General features: G+C 42.9%; 3 protein-coding genes across 3 annotated transcripts; 2 read left to right on the forward strand and 1 right to left on the reverse strand.

Annotated features, from left to right (window-relative positions):
* The first annotated feature begins 666 nt into the window (after positions 1 to 666).
* LOC124087666 (olfactory receptor 7A17-like) lies at positions 667 to 1,590 on the forward strand. The gene has a single exon (XM_046436651.1). The coding sequence runs from the start codon at positions 667 to 669 to the stop codon at positions 1,588 to 1,590; it is 924 nt and encodes a 307-aa protein (XP_046292607.1).
* Positions 1,591 to 4,480: 2,890 nt separating this feature from the next.
* LOC124087871 (coenzyme Q-binding protein COQ10 homolog A, mitochondrial) lies at positions 4,481 to 5,995 on the reverse strand. The gene has a single exon (XM_046437034.2). The coding sequence runs from the start codon at positions 5,867 to 5,869 to the stop codon at positions 5,126 to 5,128; it is 744 nt and encodes a 247-aa protein (XP_046292990.1). The 5' UTR covers positions 5,870 to 5,995; the 3' UTR covers positions 4,481 to 5,125.
* Positions 5,996 to 9,127: 3,132 nt separating this feature from the next.
* Positions 9,128 to 13,933, forward strand: LOC124087906 (olfactory receptor 7A10-like). Its single transcript, XM_046437083.2, has 2 exons — positions 9,128 to 10,034; positions 13,636 to 13,933. Exons 1-2 carry the CDS (start codon positions 9,128 to 9,130, stop codon positions 13,656 to 13,658), a joined length of 930 nt encoding a protein of 309 aa, XP_046293039.2. The 3' UTR covers positions 13,659 to 13,933.
* Positions 13,934 to 14,790: the final 857 nt, after the last annotated feature.

Raw genomic sequence — 14,790 nt, forward strand, 5'->3', positions numbered from 1 at the left:
TGAAAACCTGAAACAAGTTTCTGTCTCAGGCCCTTTCACTGACTATTCTCTCTGCTAAACCTCAGCGGATAACCTCCTGCTTCCTGCACCACCCTCTTGAGGTCTCTGTTCCAATATTACATTCTCTGCTGATCTTACCTGGACACCCTTAAAAAATAGCAGCACTAGGTCTTGGGGGTGCATATCCATGGTAGAACACCTGCTCACAATACAGAAGCCCTGGGTTTCATCCCCAGCACTGCTTCATGTTCTTCATGTCCCTTCACCATCAGACATGTATAATATTGTTTTTTTAAACAGCTTTCTTGAGGCTTAATTAATATTCAAAGAACCAGTCGTGTTTAATGTGTACAATCTGGAAAGTTTACACATGTGCAAGAATATGCACAAAAGGCAACAGATTATGATTTACTTATCTGCGTATAATTATTTGCCCATTATTGGGATGTAGGAGCTTTTGTTGTTCAGTACTCTCTGGAAGAGAGCGGGACAGGAGTTCTTCATCAGTAATGGCTCCAGGAATGTCCTAAGAGGACAGATCCGTAAGCAAAGTGTAGAAATCCAGTCCTGGAAGGAAATATAAAAGGTAACATTTTAACCATATCAGCAGTGTTTATCTGTGTATTCATATGTTATTTTTCTCTTTCTGGTAGTTATATCCACTCCATGGAACCAGAAAACAATACAAGAGTATCAGAATTCTGTCTTTTGGGATTTTCAGAGGACCCAGAACTGCAGCCCCTCATCTTTGGCCTTTTCCTGCCCATGTACCTGCTCACTGTGCTGGGGAACCTGCTCATTATCCTGGCCACCATCTCAGACTCCCACCTGCACACGCCCATGTACTTCTTCCTCTCCAACCTGTCCTTTGTGGACATCTGCTTCACCTCCACCACCATCCCCAAGATGCTGGGGAACATCCAGACACAGAGCAAGGCCATTACCTACAGAAGTTGCATCACCCAGATGAGCTTCTTTTTGGTTTTTGCAGAGTTGGACAACTTCCTCCTGGCTGTGATGGCCTATGACAGGTTTGTGGCCATCTGCCACCCACTGCACTACACTGTCATCATGAATCCCAGGCTCTGTGGTTTGCTGGTTCTGGTGTGCTGGATTCTGAGTGTCCTGCATGCCTTGTTACATAGCTTAATGGTGTTGCGACTGTCCTTCTGCAGAGACATAGAAATCCCCCACTTTTTCTGTGAACCTAATCATGTGGTCCAACTTGCCTGTTCTGACACCTTTCTTAATGACAAGCTGATGGATTTTACTGCCCTGTTGTTGGCTTCTATTGCCCTCATTGGCATCCTGTACTCCTACTCCAAGATCGTGTCCTCCATCCGTGCAATCTCATCAGCTCGGGGAAAATACAAAGCCTTCTCCACCTGTGCATCTCACCTGTCCATTGTCTCCTTATTTTATGGCACAGGCCTGGGTGTGTACCTGAGTTCTGCAATAACCCAGAGCTCACACTCCAGTGCAACAGCCTCGGTGATGTACACTGTGGTCACCCCTATGCTGAACCCCTTCATCTACAGTCTGAGGAATAAGGACATAAAAAAGTCTCTGAAAAATCTTTTTGGAGGGTAACTATAGAAGGTCCTCTTGCCCTGGGGCTTCAGAAGGACCTGACTTTGGTTGCAGGAGAAAAGCCTCAGAGCCACAAGTTGTGGTTCGTTGATTAGATTATGAATGTGAAGCATCTCCCTTCTATTTATTTTCTGAAGTTTCATGGAATTCAACCTCTCTATACAGGGATATCCAACTCACTTTATTAACCTCCTGCATGCTCTAAAATCCAACAAATTTTTGCTTTGTTGTCTTGATTTTATAAATTGATTCCAAAAGTTATCCCAAATATCACATCAGAAATATTTAAAAATTCCCACTTCTCTCATGGGTTAGCAAAAAAAACCTAATTAATGTCTTCCTGCATGACATACGTGTGTTGATTAATGTTTCTTTACCTCTATGAAAACACAGTCATGTCTCTGAGGAAAAACCTGTTCTTCAGAACTCAGGCAGTTCTTGCAACTTATAATAGAAGATCGTCTGAGGTCACAGTTTGCTTTATCATTTGTTTGTATGTCAGTACTTGCAAAGGGAGGAATGGTGGAATGAAGCTGGTGAATTTATGCTGTGTGTACACATGTGAATTTCACCTTTATGTACTTTTATATAGAAATAGTTTAAACAGCTACAAATAATAGAAGGAAGACCAATTAGAGTAGAGGAAAAGGAAGCAGGAGAGGAGGGAGGGGAGGGAAAATAGCAGGGGCTGAAGTGGAACAAATTGTCTTCCATGCATATATGTCTTGTCAGAATGAACCCAGGTGTCATGTACAACTTCTATGCACTAATAAAATATTTGAAAAAGAAAAGAGCTCTTGATAATTTTACTTTAATATTCAAGTGTACTTAATAACAGATCATTGGGGTTTGGAAAAATTGTTTTTACGCTGATATGTTCAAAAATTCTATGGATTAGAATCTAGATCCCCATAAGTTATTCACCAGGAAAGGTGGTGCACACCTTTATCCCAACTACTTGAATCCCAGGTTGAAACCATAGGGAGCCCAGGCAGGGAATGTTAGCAAGACCTTGGCTACCACAAAATAATAACAATACTAGCAATGTCAAAACAGAAATGTTACAGTTGATAAAGTGAGTGAGTACACTGCCTTTTGAAATCACATCCAAGGCCCACTTTGGGAGGAGAGGAATTGAACCTACCTACACCTGACTCTCACAGACCATCACAGCCTTTCTATGCAGAAAATGGTCCGCAGGCCTGGACCTGCAACACAGGAGCACCTTGGTCATGCTAGAATGCCAAGTTCCTGGGACCAGAGTTGACCTATGGCCTCAGAATTCACATTTGGACTTGCATCCCTGGTAATTCTTCTGTATAACGAAGTTGGTCTAGAACTGGCTTGGATCACCTCCTCTCTACTGACATCTGGGGACAGGGATCTCTCCTGTGCATCATAGTTGATTGGCACTGGCTTCTGACATTGTCTAGGAAAAATATCTCTGTTTGAGAACAACAGGCTCAGAGCTTGAGAACTGGAAATATCATGCCAGAATATGAATGAAGGTCCCATTCCTACACTATAAAATATATGTGTATTTTGAGACTGGGATTGTCTAAATTCCTGAGGCTGGCCTAGAATTTATAATCTTCCTGCCTCCGTCTCTGGAGTGGTTGGGATTACAGGTGTGTACTACCATGTGTGGCCAGTCCCTACTTGATGTCTACCATTTGTCAGCCCTGTTTCTGATGTAGTTCATAATTGTACTAACACATAAAATAGACTTCATGAATTAGACTTCACTAAAAGTGAAATTTCCCAGTTCCTATCAGGTGTTAGCATTAGGCTACGGCATATAAAATCAAACAAACTAACCATCTCATCTTAATAAATATCTCAAAATGACAGACTTAGTGGGAGCTCTTCACTTGTGTTGAGTATACATTTCCTGATGTGTTTGGATCGTGAAGGTAAGAAGAGTAACAGCCAAGGCTTTACACCAGGGGAAAACAATTCTCCCCCTTGTTAGAGGAGGCCTGACTATTGATATCAGGTGCTTTGTATCCAACACAGATCTGGGTTCTCAAGATCCATGAGCTCAAACCTAGGTGAGCTCATCAGCGTGAAACTCAGAAAACACTTTCCGTCAAAGCAGTGATGAAGTGCCAGGAGGCAGGACCTCTGGAAGGCAGGTGGGTCCATGGAGGAGCAATAAAAACTAGGTTCCCTGGGTTATAAATGGGTCTCCTGGGAACAGAGAATCAGCAGGAAGAATATCCTGTATTTCCAGGCCAGTGACCCTTGGGGGGATAAGAGGAAAATGAGCTAATGAGCAGATATAGGGAGCTGTGGCTCTCTGCTCTGATGTGGTCCCTCAGTGCACAGCTCTGCGCTGGACAGGACGTGGAGGTGTCTTTGAGGGTTCACTGCTGACCATGAAATAGAGCTCTCAGAGGTTGAAGAGAAGATGGGAGGAGGCGTCTAGTTTTCCAAGTGAAGAGCAGAGGTCCAAGGATCTTTGCAATTAAGAGAGAAGAAGAATAGGCTTTAATTGTGGAGGGACAAGAAGTTAGGTTAGGGCATCTTTTGGGTATGTTTGTTTTTAAGAAGAGAAGTCTTTGATGATGTTTGTGTATTGTTGGCAAAGATCCCGAGTAAGGTTCTTAGAAAAATTATCTTACTTCAAAAGTTCATGGGACACACATTTTAACGTATCATTTCTCTGAGTATTCACACAAAAAATACTATTTCACAGGTGAGTACAAGTACGTGTAATGGCCTTCCTTTGCAATGGTTTGAGCACCTGTGAGGCTGAACACCTCTCGGTCTGGTGGCCAGCTGCTTGTACATTGCAAAGTGTTTATGCAGCTGTCTTATTGTGCACTTGGTGGGAGCATGTCTTTCTTGCTTTCTAATGTATTTCTTTTTTTTTTTTTTCACACTCAAAATTTATTGAAATTTTTATAAAAACTCAGGCCAAGTGGAGGAATATGGTACAACCAAAGAGTACAAGGATAGTTTTGTTCATTGCTTTTTTTTTTCCTCCTTGGCCCTATTGCTGTGATGGTGAGACAGCTCCTCACTCTGTTAGCCAGGCAGCATGGAAATATTCTTAAAACTGAGGCAATATGGATTTCAAGCTGGGGGCAGATTGCCTTTTTTCCTGAGAAATCTCAAGCCAGGCAAAAATTATATACCACCCAATATCACTATGCCAGAGGAAAAGTTTAATGTATTCAAGCCTTCAAGAAGTTGATCTCTTTCCCTGGTCAGATACTATGGTCTCCTGACAGGGCTCAGAGAACCACATAGTCCTGATCCTAATTCAGTGTGAAAAGGTTGCAGGCACATGGAGCTTTCAGAATAAACCTGACCCTTTCCTAGGCATGTGTCATTTCCATATTCATCCTCACTGCCTCCTCCCTCCCCCAACATTTCCAGTCAGTGTAGAGCCTAACTTCTGGGGAATTGAGAAGAACATTGTCATAAATAGTCCAGTCCAATCCTCAGTCTGGAGCAGGAGCCAAGCCAAATAAATAAGAATTGGGTGGGAAGGGGGAGTAGAGGAGACGTTAGGGAACAATCTTTTGCGTCAAGTATGGTGCACCTCATGGAACATCAATTCACGGGGGATGGCTGTTTCTGGACCAAACTTGGTGGCTGCCCGGCGCTCGAAGGCAGCAACATTCTGTTTGACAACCTCATCAAAAAACATGGTGGCCAGCTGGGAGTGCAGCAGAGAACGAAATTCAAAGGAAATCGAAAAGTCCACAGTGCAGGTCCGGGGGTAGGCAGGAATACCAGGGCTAAATCGCCAAATAGTCTCTAAGTGGTTGAAGAGCTTGGCGTCAGTACAAACAGCCTTGACCATGTGAGGTTTGACCATGGAAACTGCAGAGGTATAACGTTCCACTATAGGTGGAAAGCCAACCTCCAACTGGGCCTTAAGGTGACCCTTACGGCTGGATACCACCAGAGACTTCTTACACCAAGGCACAAACTCGCGATACTCCTGGACGTTGGACACCACTTCAAACATTTCCTGCATTGAGTACCCCATGATCCTACGCTCTGAGTAAGCCTTTCGCTTGTTGGTGAAAGGGGCAGCAAAGCCCATGAAGGAACGACTGGGAGTTAAGCCAGTCTCAGCTGCAGAAACCTGGGCACCTCGGGGCAAGAGGAGGCTGTAGGGGATCAGAAACCTCATTGGTCGCAGCGGTCGCGGAGTGCCTGGGGGCGGGGCCGGGCGCGCGCCCTGGCGGATCGAGAAGCCGCCGCAGCTCTGGGCCATCGTGCGCGTCCCAGCTGGGAGCCGCCGCGCGCCCGCAGAGGCCATGCGCGCGACCCTTCCTGGCGCTCTGACGCCCGCTGCACCTCCTCACTCCAGAGCAGGAGCGGCAGAAAGGGCAACCCCGCCAGCTCAGCGCCCCGGAGCGCCGGGGTGGCGCGGGGCTTCGGCTCCTCTCGCCGTGCTTCCGCACGGGCCACCGGGTAGGCTAGAACTGTCTAATGTATTTCTTAAAACAGCATATTCACACACTGCCTGTTGGCTATTTATTTTTTTTTAATGTAGGTAGAAATATATTTGTGGGGAATGTGTGAAAACTTATGAATTTTGTAGGGTCTAATGTATCAATTGGTTTGTTTGCACATTGTTCTTTTTTTTTCTGAAAGCATTGAATGATTAATTTAATATTCTTCATTTTTGAGTCCTTGCTTTAAATCAAAAAGTATTGAGCATTCTTGTGCAACTTATTGCTAAGCCAATTTTGATGTTAACCACCTGATTTTCAAATCTTTAATTGCTTACTGGGTCTTTTGGAGATAAGATACATTATTTAGAAAGTTGTCACTTTTAGCCACCATGTGGAAGGTAATCATGCTTATTTCCCTTTTGATTTACCATCACTTTATTAAGCATAGTTTAATTCATATGTATTTATATGACAGATAATGAAACTTTACATATTGATACCTGAATTCATATTACAGGGTCATCCTTCATTTTCTATTATTTCCAGGTGTTTGACAAATTAATATTGAATAAGTAACTCATGTTGATTTTATTCAATAAATCCTATTTTATTTATTTGTTTTAGGAATTTTAGATTTTCTTTCAGTCAGTGCATGCTGAATGAATATGTTGACATATTGTAAAGAACCCCAACAATATGTATAAAGAGTGCATTTTTAATCAAATGTTGGAAAATGTAAAGGTCAGTTTAATGGAATGCAGCATGGTGGTCAGCCAAGTTAGAAAAGGTAGAGGGAGAGGAAACGGGAGGCTGGATAATGTAGATTCCAGTATAAATTTACATCGAAGAAAGAAGTCTTTTGGGTGATCTTTCCTATTTTTTTCATTAATTTACTATTATATCAATGCTGAAAATGTACTTTGCTATTGTTAATTTCAAAGAGTGGTTCTTACCATGTGTGATATTTGTCCCCCAGGGGACATTGAGCAGTGTCCAGAGAGTTTTTTTTTTTTTTTTGTCCAACAGGGGAGGGGTCACGAGAGCTCGGGGGTACTGCTAAACATCCTGCAATGCACAGGACAGCCTCCACATGGGAGAATAATGTGGCCAGGATGTTGTAGGTGAGGAGATGGAGCAGCCTTGGGTAAAAGCATATCTTCACCTTTAGCAGCCATCCCTGTCTGCAGCATGTCTCTCCAAGGCATGGTCCCAAGCCACAGATCCTCCATCGCGTCAGAAATTTCCTCTTTTCTGTTTGAAAATTCCAATACCTTCAGTGTAGGAGCTCTTTGGGGTCTTTTTCCAGGCAGAAGTGTGAGAAAGTGATATTTTGGTGTTTTCTTAAAGCACAACTGTCTTGGAGCTAATCTGCATTCTTATCATCCCCATTTGGATCTCCCTGTTGTTGGTATTTGCCCAAGATTATCAGCATATCAAGTGATTTTCTACTTATTGTTCCTCCACTGACTATCAGGACACTTTTTTTGACCATTAAAGAGTTTTGAGTTTTATTTCGTTACATGGGTGTGTCAATCTTCTTACTGTTGAGTTCTTGCACCTGATTTGCTGCTCACTGTAGATTTCATATATAATGTCCAGATGTTCATCTCAAATGTATTTTGTATTTTTTTCCCCGAGGTCTTTAACCTGTCTGATTATTGGTAAATGTGTGAGGTAGGAGGCCAGATTCATCTTCTCCCAGACAAAAGGTCATTTTGTATGTATTTATTTCATCATGTAATCCTTTGCTGCTGCATAGTTTTTAACTCTGTGTTATGTGAAATGCTCACATACACTCAGACTTCATTCCCGATTCACTCAAAAAACAAGGGATAACTGAGTGTTTATCACCTGTCAGAATGTCAAGGGAACATTGTCTGTTATAGTCCACTATGTCAAAGTCTTTGGGAATTAACTATTAACTCACATTGATATATTAATTTGCCGTTTGATACCCTTTCCCAGTTCTTTCTTTGTTTTGTTTGTTTGTGGTGCAGAGGCTCAAACCCAGAGGCTGGTGTGTCCTGGGCAAGTGCTCTGCCACTGAGCCCCACTGTGGCCCTGCTCAGTGAGTGTCGGAAGCTCCATTCCATTTGTTTAATAGCATGTTTTTTTATTTTTTGAAATGACTGCATTGAACCTGGTTTCATCCTCATTGCATTCTTTGAAGTATAAAAGTCTCATTTTTTAAAGTTAGTTGTTACGTAACTTTGCATCCTGTTCAGGAAACACAAAAGTGAATAAATCCACAAGGTCTCTGCTATTTGGATCTTGTGTCACAAGGGCTGGAGTGTATCCATGGGATTTTCCAGATGGGACATTAAGACCCAAAGGCCTCCCCCCCAAAAAAAAAACCCAGAAAAAATGAAAGATGCCCCATAAGCCGAGTGAGAAAGGGATCTGCTTCATCATCCCATGACCGTTTCCATTTCACAGTTGATTGGTCAAATAACTTTTGGAAAAAAACAGAAAAAAACAGAATATTCTCTTTCATCCAAATACATGCCAAATGTTTGTTGTACTTTTTATATATCTCTTGAGAGTTTTTAGTTTATTCCCCTTCCTCGTTTTTGTCTGCGATCATTTTCGTGTAGTGTACTTGAAGCTACGAAGACACCACTATTCTTGACTTTGGGTAATTTTCTCCTGCTCCCTCCTTATTTTTGCAGGTCTTCCAGGAGACGGAACCTGTGCTGGAATCCCACCAGACCCAAGGGAAGCGCTCCCTTCCTGTTAGACTCTCAGGGAGAGAAAGACTTACTACACCCTTTCCCCTATCCATTTCATTTCTCTATTTTCCTGTCTGCATTTATTGACATCTTTCTTCCCCCCCTCTCTGTGTCTTTAAATGGCACTCCAATTGTGCTCCTGTATAGTAAGAAGTAATTTCTCCTTAAAACTATTCAATGCATGAGCTCTTGCGGAAAAGGTTAGAGTGAGGCAGGAATTCCGAATCAGTAATGGCACTAGGGATGCCTAGGATGACCGGACCCAGAAACAAAACAGAATTCATTTTCTTTATTGGAAAATATAAATGCCAACACTTAACTATATCAGTAGTGTCCATATGTGTGAAGAATAGTTATATCTATTTTTCTCGTAATAGTCACATGGATCACATGGAAACAAGAAACAATACAAGAGTTTTAGAATTTCTTCTGCTGGGATTTTCAAAGGATCCAGAACTGCAGCCCCTCTTCTTTGGGCTTTTCCTGTCCATGTACCTGGTCACTGTGCTGGGGAACCTGCTCATCATCCTGGCCACCATCTCAGACTCCCACCTGCACACACCCATGTACTTCTTCCTCTCCAACCTGTCCTTTGTGGACATCTGCCTCACTTCCACCACCATCCCCAAGATGCTGGTGAACATCCAGACACAGAGCAAGGTCATTACTTATGCAGGTTGCATCACACAGATGTGCTTTTTCTTGTTTTTTATAGAAGTGGACAACTTCCTCCTGGCTGTGATGGCCTATGATAGGTATGTGGCCATCTGCCACCCGCTGCACTACACTGTCATCATGAATCCCAGGTTCTGTGGTTTGCTGGTTGTGGTGTGCTGGATTCTGAGTGTCCTGCATGCCCTGTTTCAAAGCTTAATGGTGTTGCGACTGTCCTTCTGCACACACTTAGAAATCCCCCACTTTTTCTGTGAACCTAATCATGTGGTCCAACTTGCTTGTTCTGACACCTTCCTTAATGAGGTGGTAATGGATTCTGCACTTGTACTGATGGTTATTGGCCCCATTGCTGGCATCGTTTACTCCTATGCTAAGATAACTTCCTCCATCCGAGCAATCTCATCAGCTCAGGGCAAGTACAAAGCCTTCTCCACCTGTGCGTCTCACCTGTCCATTGTCTCCCTATTTTATGGCACAGGCCTGGGTGTGTATCTCAGTTCTGCTGCAGCCCAGAGCTCACACTCCAAGGCAACAGCCTCATTGATGTATACTACGATCACCCCCATGCTGAACCCCTTCATCTACAGTCTGAGGAATAAGGATGTGAAGAGAGCTCTGAAAAGTCTCTTTGGAAGAAAAGTATAGCAGGGGCTCTTGCCCTGGTCCTTCAGTAGGACCTGCCCTTGATTTCAGGAGCAAAGCCTCGGAGCCAGAAGTTGTGATTCTTTGACTCAATTGTGAATGTGAAACATCTCCCTGCTGTTTATTTTCTGAAGTTTCCATGATCTGATTTTGACTTCTCTATACAATTTTAACCAACAAAATTTACTAAGCTCACTGTACTCTGTGAAAGCCAACATTCTTTTTTGGTTTGTTTTTCTGATTTTTTAAAAAGTTATTACAAATAGTGAACCAGAAATATTTAAAAATTCCCATTTCTCTCATGGGTTTGCAAAAAACATCTTGTAAGTTATGTCTTCCAACATGATATATATTGTGATGGTTAATGTTCTTTTGCTGTATGAAATCATAGTCATGTCTTTGTGGAAAACCTGCTTTTCACAACTAAGGGCAATTTTTGTAACTTGTAGTAGAAGGTCATCTGAGCTCATTATCATTTGTTTGTGTATCGGTACTTGAAAAGCGAAGAATGTTTGAATGAAATCGACCAATTGATGCCATGTGCACATATGAATATACCATCATGAATTTTACCTTTATGTATTTTTATACAGTAATAATTTTAAAAGCTACAAATAATAGAAGGAAGACCAGTAGAGTAGAGGAAAGGGGAGTGGCCAAGGAAAGAAGGGAGGGAAAAGAAAAATACCAGGGACTGAAGTGGAGCACATTGTCTTCCATGCATGTGTGACTCGTCAGAATGAGCCCAGGTATTATGTTCAACTTTTATGCACTAATAAAAATATTTAAAAAAGAAAAAGGCTCTTCTTGATAATTTCTACTTTACTATGCAAGTATAGTGTATAGCATATCAATGGAGCTTGGAAAAATTGTTTTTAAGCCAACATATTAAAAAATTCTATGGGTTAGTTCTTTTCGAGATCATTATTCTGCCTACAAAAATACTCTTTTTTTCAGATTTACATTAATTCTCATTCCAGATCCCTTGCATAAATTATTGGTGGGGCATGGTGGTGCACACCTTTAATCCCAACTACCTGAATCCCAAGCTGAATCTGGAGGACAGCAATTCTGAGCCCAGGCAGGGAAAGGTAGCAAAATCTTGGCTCAAAACAAAAACAAAACAAAACAAAACAAACAAAAACAAAAAAACAAACAAACCAACAAAACTGCCCAGTGTTAGGCCACCTGTGGATTCACTCCCTGGTACCACAAAAGAATAATAAGAATAACAATGACTAAACACAGAAATTGTTACAGCATGTAGAGTGAGTGAATGTACTTACTTTCAAAATCAAATAAAAATCCCACTTTGGCAGGACAGGACTTAAACTACCTACCCCTGACTCCCACAGACCATCACAGCCTTTCTACTCAGAGCACGGTCCACAGACCTGGACCTGCAGTACCGGAACACCTTGGCCATGCTAGAATGCAGAGTTCCTGGGACCAGAGTTGACCTATGGCCTCAGAAATTTACACTTGTATCCCTGGTAATTCTTCTGCCTAATGAAGTTGGTCTAGAACTGGCTTGGATCACCTCCTCTCTGCTGACATTTAGTGGGTAGGTATCTCTCCTGTGTGTTATAGTTGATTGGCACCCACTTCTGACATTGCCAAGGAAAATTATCTCTAGTTGAGATGTACAGGCTCAGAGCTTGAGAACTGGGAATATCATGCCAGAATTCGAACGAAGGTCCCATTCATGCTTTATAAAAAATATGTGTATTTGGAGACAGGGTGTGTCACTAAGTTCCTGAGGCTGCCCTAGAAACTGTAATCTTCCTGCCTCAGGCTCTTGAGTGCCTGGGATTACAGGTGTGTGCTACCATGTCTGGCCAATCCCTACTTGATGTCTAACATTCATCAGCACAGTTTCTTCAGTGGACTTGTAGACTTTACAAAATGGACATCACTAAGTGTTGAGAGCCACAGCCAAAGGGGCCCCAGCAAACTTCCAGCTGCCAGCAAACTTCCAGCTGCTGGCTGATGATTGGCTCACAGCGGCCCCAGCAACATCTAGCTGATTGGCTCCTCGGCCCCAGCAACATCTAGCTGATTGGCTCCTCTGCGGTGATGCTCATTGGGCTGTTTCCCTGCCCTTTCAGACCACTGAGCTGCTCATTGGGGGACTTTTTTGGCTCCGCCCACGTGACCCAGCCAATCGGCCTCAAGAGCAGGAGGATTGTGGGAGGTGGGGGGAAGCTTGTGTGGGAGAGAGAGGCTTGTGGAAAGCCGGTGGTGGCAGTTGAGGCTCTGAGGGTTTTTCCTGAGAGACTATTTTGTTTGTCGTGTGTGGTTCTAAAAATAAAGTTAGTTTCTTTTGACAAGTGGCTCCTGATTGTGCCCAGCCAGACTGCGGCATTTGGTGGCTCGCACGGGGAGCGACTGAGGGTAAGTGAACTGCTCGCCCCTGAGGGCAGGGCGAGAGGATGGGTAGCCATTTTAAGATTCTTCTTTTGTTATTTTGTTTCACTTTTGTTTTAAGTTGCCTGTCCCTGGAGATGAGTGAGACGGAAGAAAAACCGCTCACATCTGAGGAAAAACTATTTACGTCTGAGGAACAGATAGGGAGAAAGGACGGATGCCCATGTCAGGAGGATAGAAAGGCTATAATGACTTTTTGTTGTTCCCTTTTTATTTCATTCTGTCTCGGTTTTGTTTGGCGTCATCTTGTTGGGTTGTATTATAGTAGAAATACGGAATCAGAAATTAGTAAAAAACAAACTGAAAGAGTGTTAAGTAAATTGTTAGAGGAAGGAGGCATCTCAGTAAAATCAAGAACAATCAGGGCATACGTTGATACAATACAAAAATGTAGCCCATGGCTTTTTAAGGAGGAGTTGTTAAATATATCACAATGGAACCATCATGGTGAAGATTTAAAAAGAATAGAAAAGAAAAGCCCAGGGACTCTGCCAGTTGGCACATTGCCATTGTGGACATTCGTATCTTGTTTGCTTAGTCCAAAGCCTTCAGTTCAGACAATGGTAGAGGAAGGAGAAGACATAATGATTCAAGTAAAAGAGAAGGTCTCTCAAGTTAGTCAGACAGAGGAAAAGATTCAAGTAAAAGAGAAGGCCTCTCAAGCTAGTCAGACAGAGAAAGAAAGTGTAAAACAGAAAAAGCCATCAGGGGGAAAGTTACAACAGGAGACTGCTACTAACACCTTTCTATCACCAGAGGGTGTAAGTGTCCAACCAACAGCACCACCTCTACAGGAGACTGCTACTAACACCTTTCTATCACCAGAGGGCGTAAGTGTCCAACCAACAGCGCCACCTCCATATGCTGGGAGGCCCCCAACCCCCGCAGTTGATAGTTGGGATCCTCAGACAAGATCTCAAATATTAACATGCCCTGTATTTGAGGCAGGAGGGCAGCGATTTTACCAAGTTTTAAATTTCAAAACAGTGAAGCAGCTAAAAGAGGCTGTAACAACCTATGGTCCTCAAGCACCCTTCACTGTAAGCTTGGTCGAATCCATTAACAACTTGAACATGACGCCAGCAGATTGGGCTAATATGTGTAAAGCTGTGCTAAATGGAGGACAATACCTGTTATGGAAGGTTGCCAATGAGGAATTTTGCAAGGAGATGGCTAGGCGAAATGCAGCAGCTGGTTATCCTCAGAGAAATCTAGATATGTTGTTAGGAAAGGGACCTTATGAGGATCAGCAGCAACAAATTGCATATGATCCTGGCGTATACGCACAAATTGCTGCAGATGCAATTAAGGCATGGAAGACTTTACAAGGACATGGAGGTTTACAAGGTCAATTATCTAAGGTAATACAAGGAGCTAATGAACCTTATGCTGAATTTGTAGATAGGCTTATTCAAACAGCTACCAGAGTTTTTGGGAATACAGAACAAGCAATGCCATTACTAAAACACCTGGCTTATGAGCAAGCGAATCGTTGGTGCAGAGATATCATTAGACCATGGAAACATGAAGATTTAAACACATATATTAAATTATGTAGAGACATTAATGAACAAGAGCAAGTCGTGGCAGCTGCAGTAAAACAGGCTTTAGATGCCAGAGACATTAATGAACAAGGGCAAATTGTGGCAGCTGCAGTAAAACAGGCTTTAGATGCCAGGCCAAGAACATGCTACAATTGTGAACAAACAGGACATTTTAAAAGGAATTGCCCCATTGGAGGAGGGTTTAACAAAACTAGGTATCAAAGGAGTAGAATACCAGGTATTTGCCCACGATGCCGTAGAGGGAGACATTGGGCTAATGAATGCCGTTCTCAAACCACCATAGAGGGTACTCCATTATCAAAAAACGAACAAGGACCAGGTGTTTATCCACAATATCGTGGAGAAAGGCATCGGGCTCCATTGCCAAAAAACGGACAGGGGGGCCCAATGCTCCGGGGCCCAAAACCACAAATATACGGAGCACTGGAGGAACCCAGCAACCCCATCAGGGTAGTGCCCAGGACACATTGTCCATCAGATCCCTCATCAGACAAACCAGAGGGAGCGCAGGGTTGGACATCTGCGCCTCCGCCAGAGCAGTACTAACTCCAGAGATGGGAGTTCAAATCATTCCCACAGGGGTGAAAGGACCTCTTCCCAAAGGAACAGTAGGCTTATTATTGGGACGCAGCTCTTCTACTCTAAAAGGACTTATGATAAGTCCTGGGGTAATTGATCCCGATTATGAAGGTGAAATAAAAATTATAGCCAGTTCTCCAAAGGGTATATCAGTAATTTCACCAG

The sequence above is a fragment of the Marmota monax genome, unplaced genomic scaffold (genome assembly GCF_021218885.2).
Source record: "Marmota monax isolate L192 unplaced genomic scaffold, Marmota_monax_Labrador192_F-V1.1 WCK01_AAM20220418_F8-fsc00021, whole genome shotgun sequence".
In the NCBI taxonomy this organism is placed as follows: domain Eukaryota; kingdom Metazoa; phylum Chordata; class Mammalia; order Rodentia; family Sciuridae; genus Marmota; species Marmota monax.

Bases quoted from the DNA above. Each gene is read 5' to 3' on its own strand.
- LOC124087666 (XM_046436651.1), top strand. From the start codon at position 667: ATGGAACCAGAAAACAATACAAGAGTATCAGAATTCTGTCTTTTGGGA.
- LOC124087906 (XM_046437083.2), top strand. From the start codon at position 9,128: ATGGAAACAAGAAACAATACAAGAGTTTTAGAATTTCTTCTGCTGGGA. The intron at 10,035-13,635 runs GTCTCTTTGGAA...GTTGCCAATGAG, and splicing joins TGTGAAGAGAGCTCTGAAAA to GAATTTTGCAAGGAGATGGC.
- LOC124087871 (XM_046437034.2), bottom strand. From the start codon at position 5,869: ATGGCCTCTGCGGGCGCGCGGCGGCTCCCAGCTGGGACGCGCACGATG.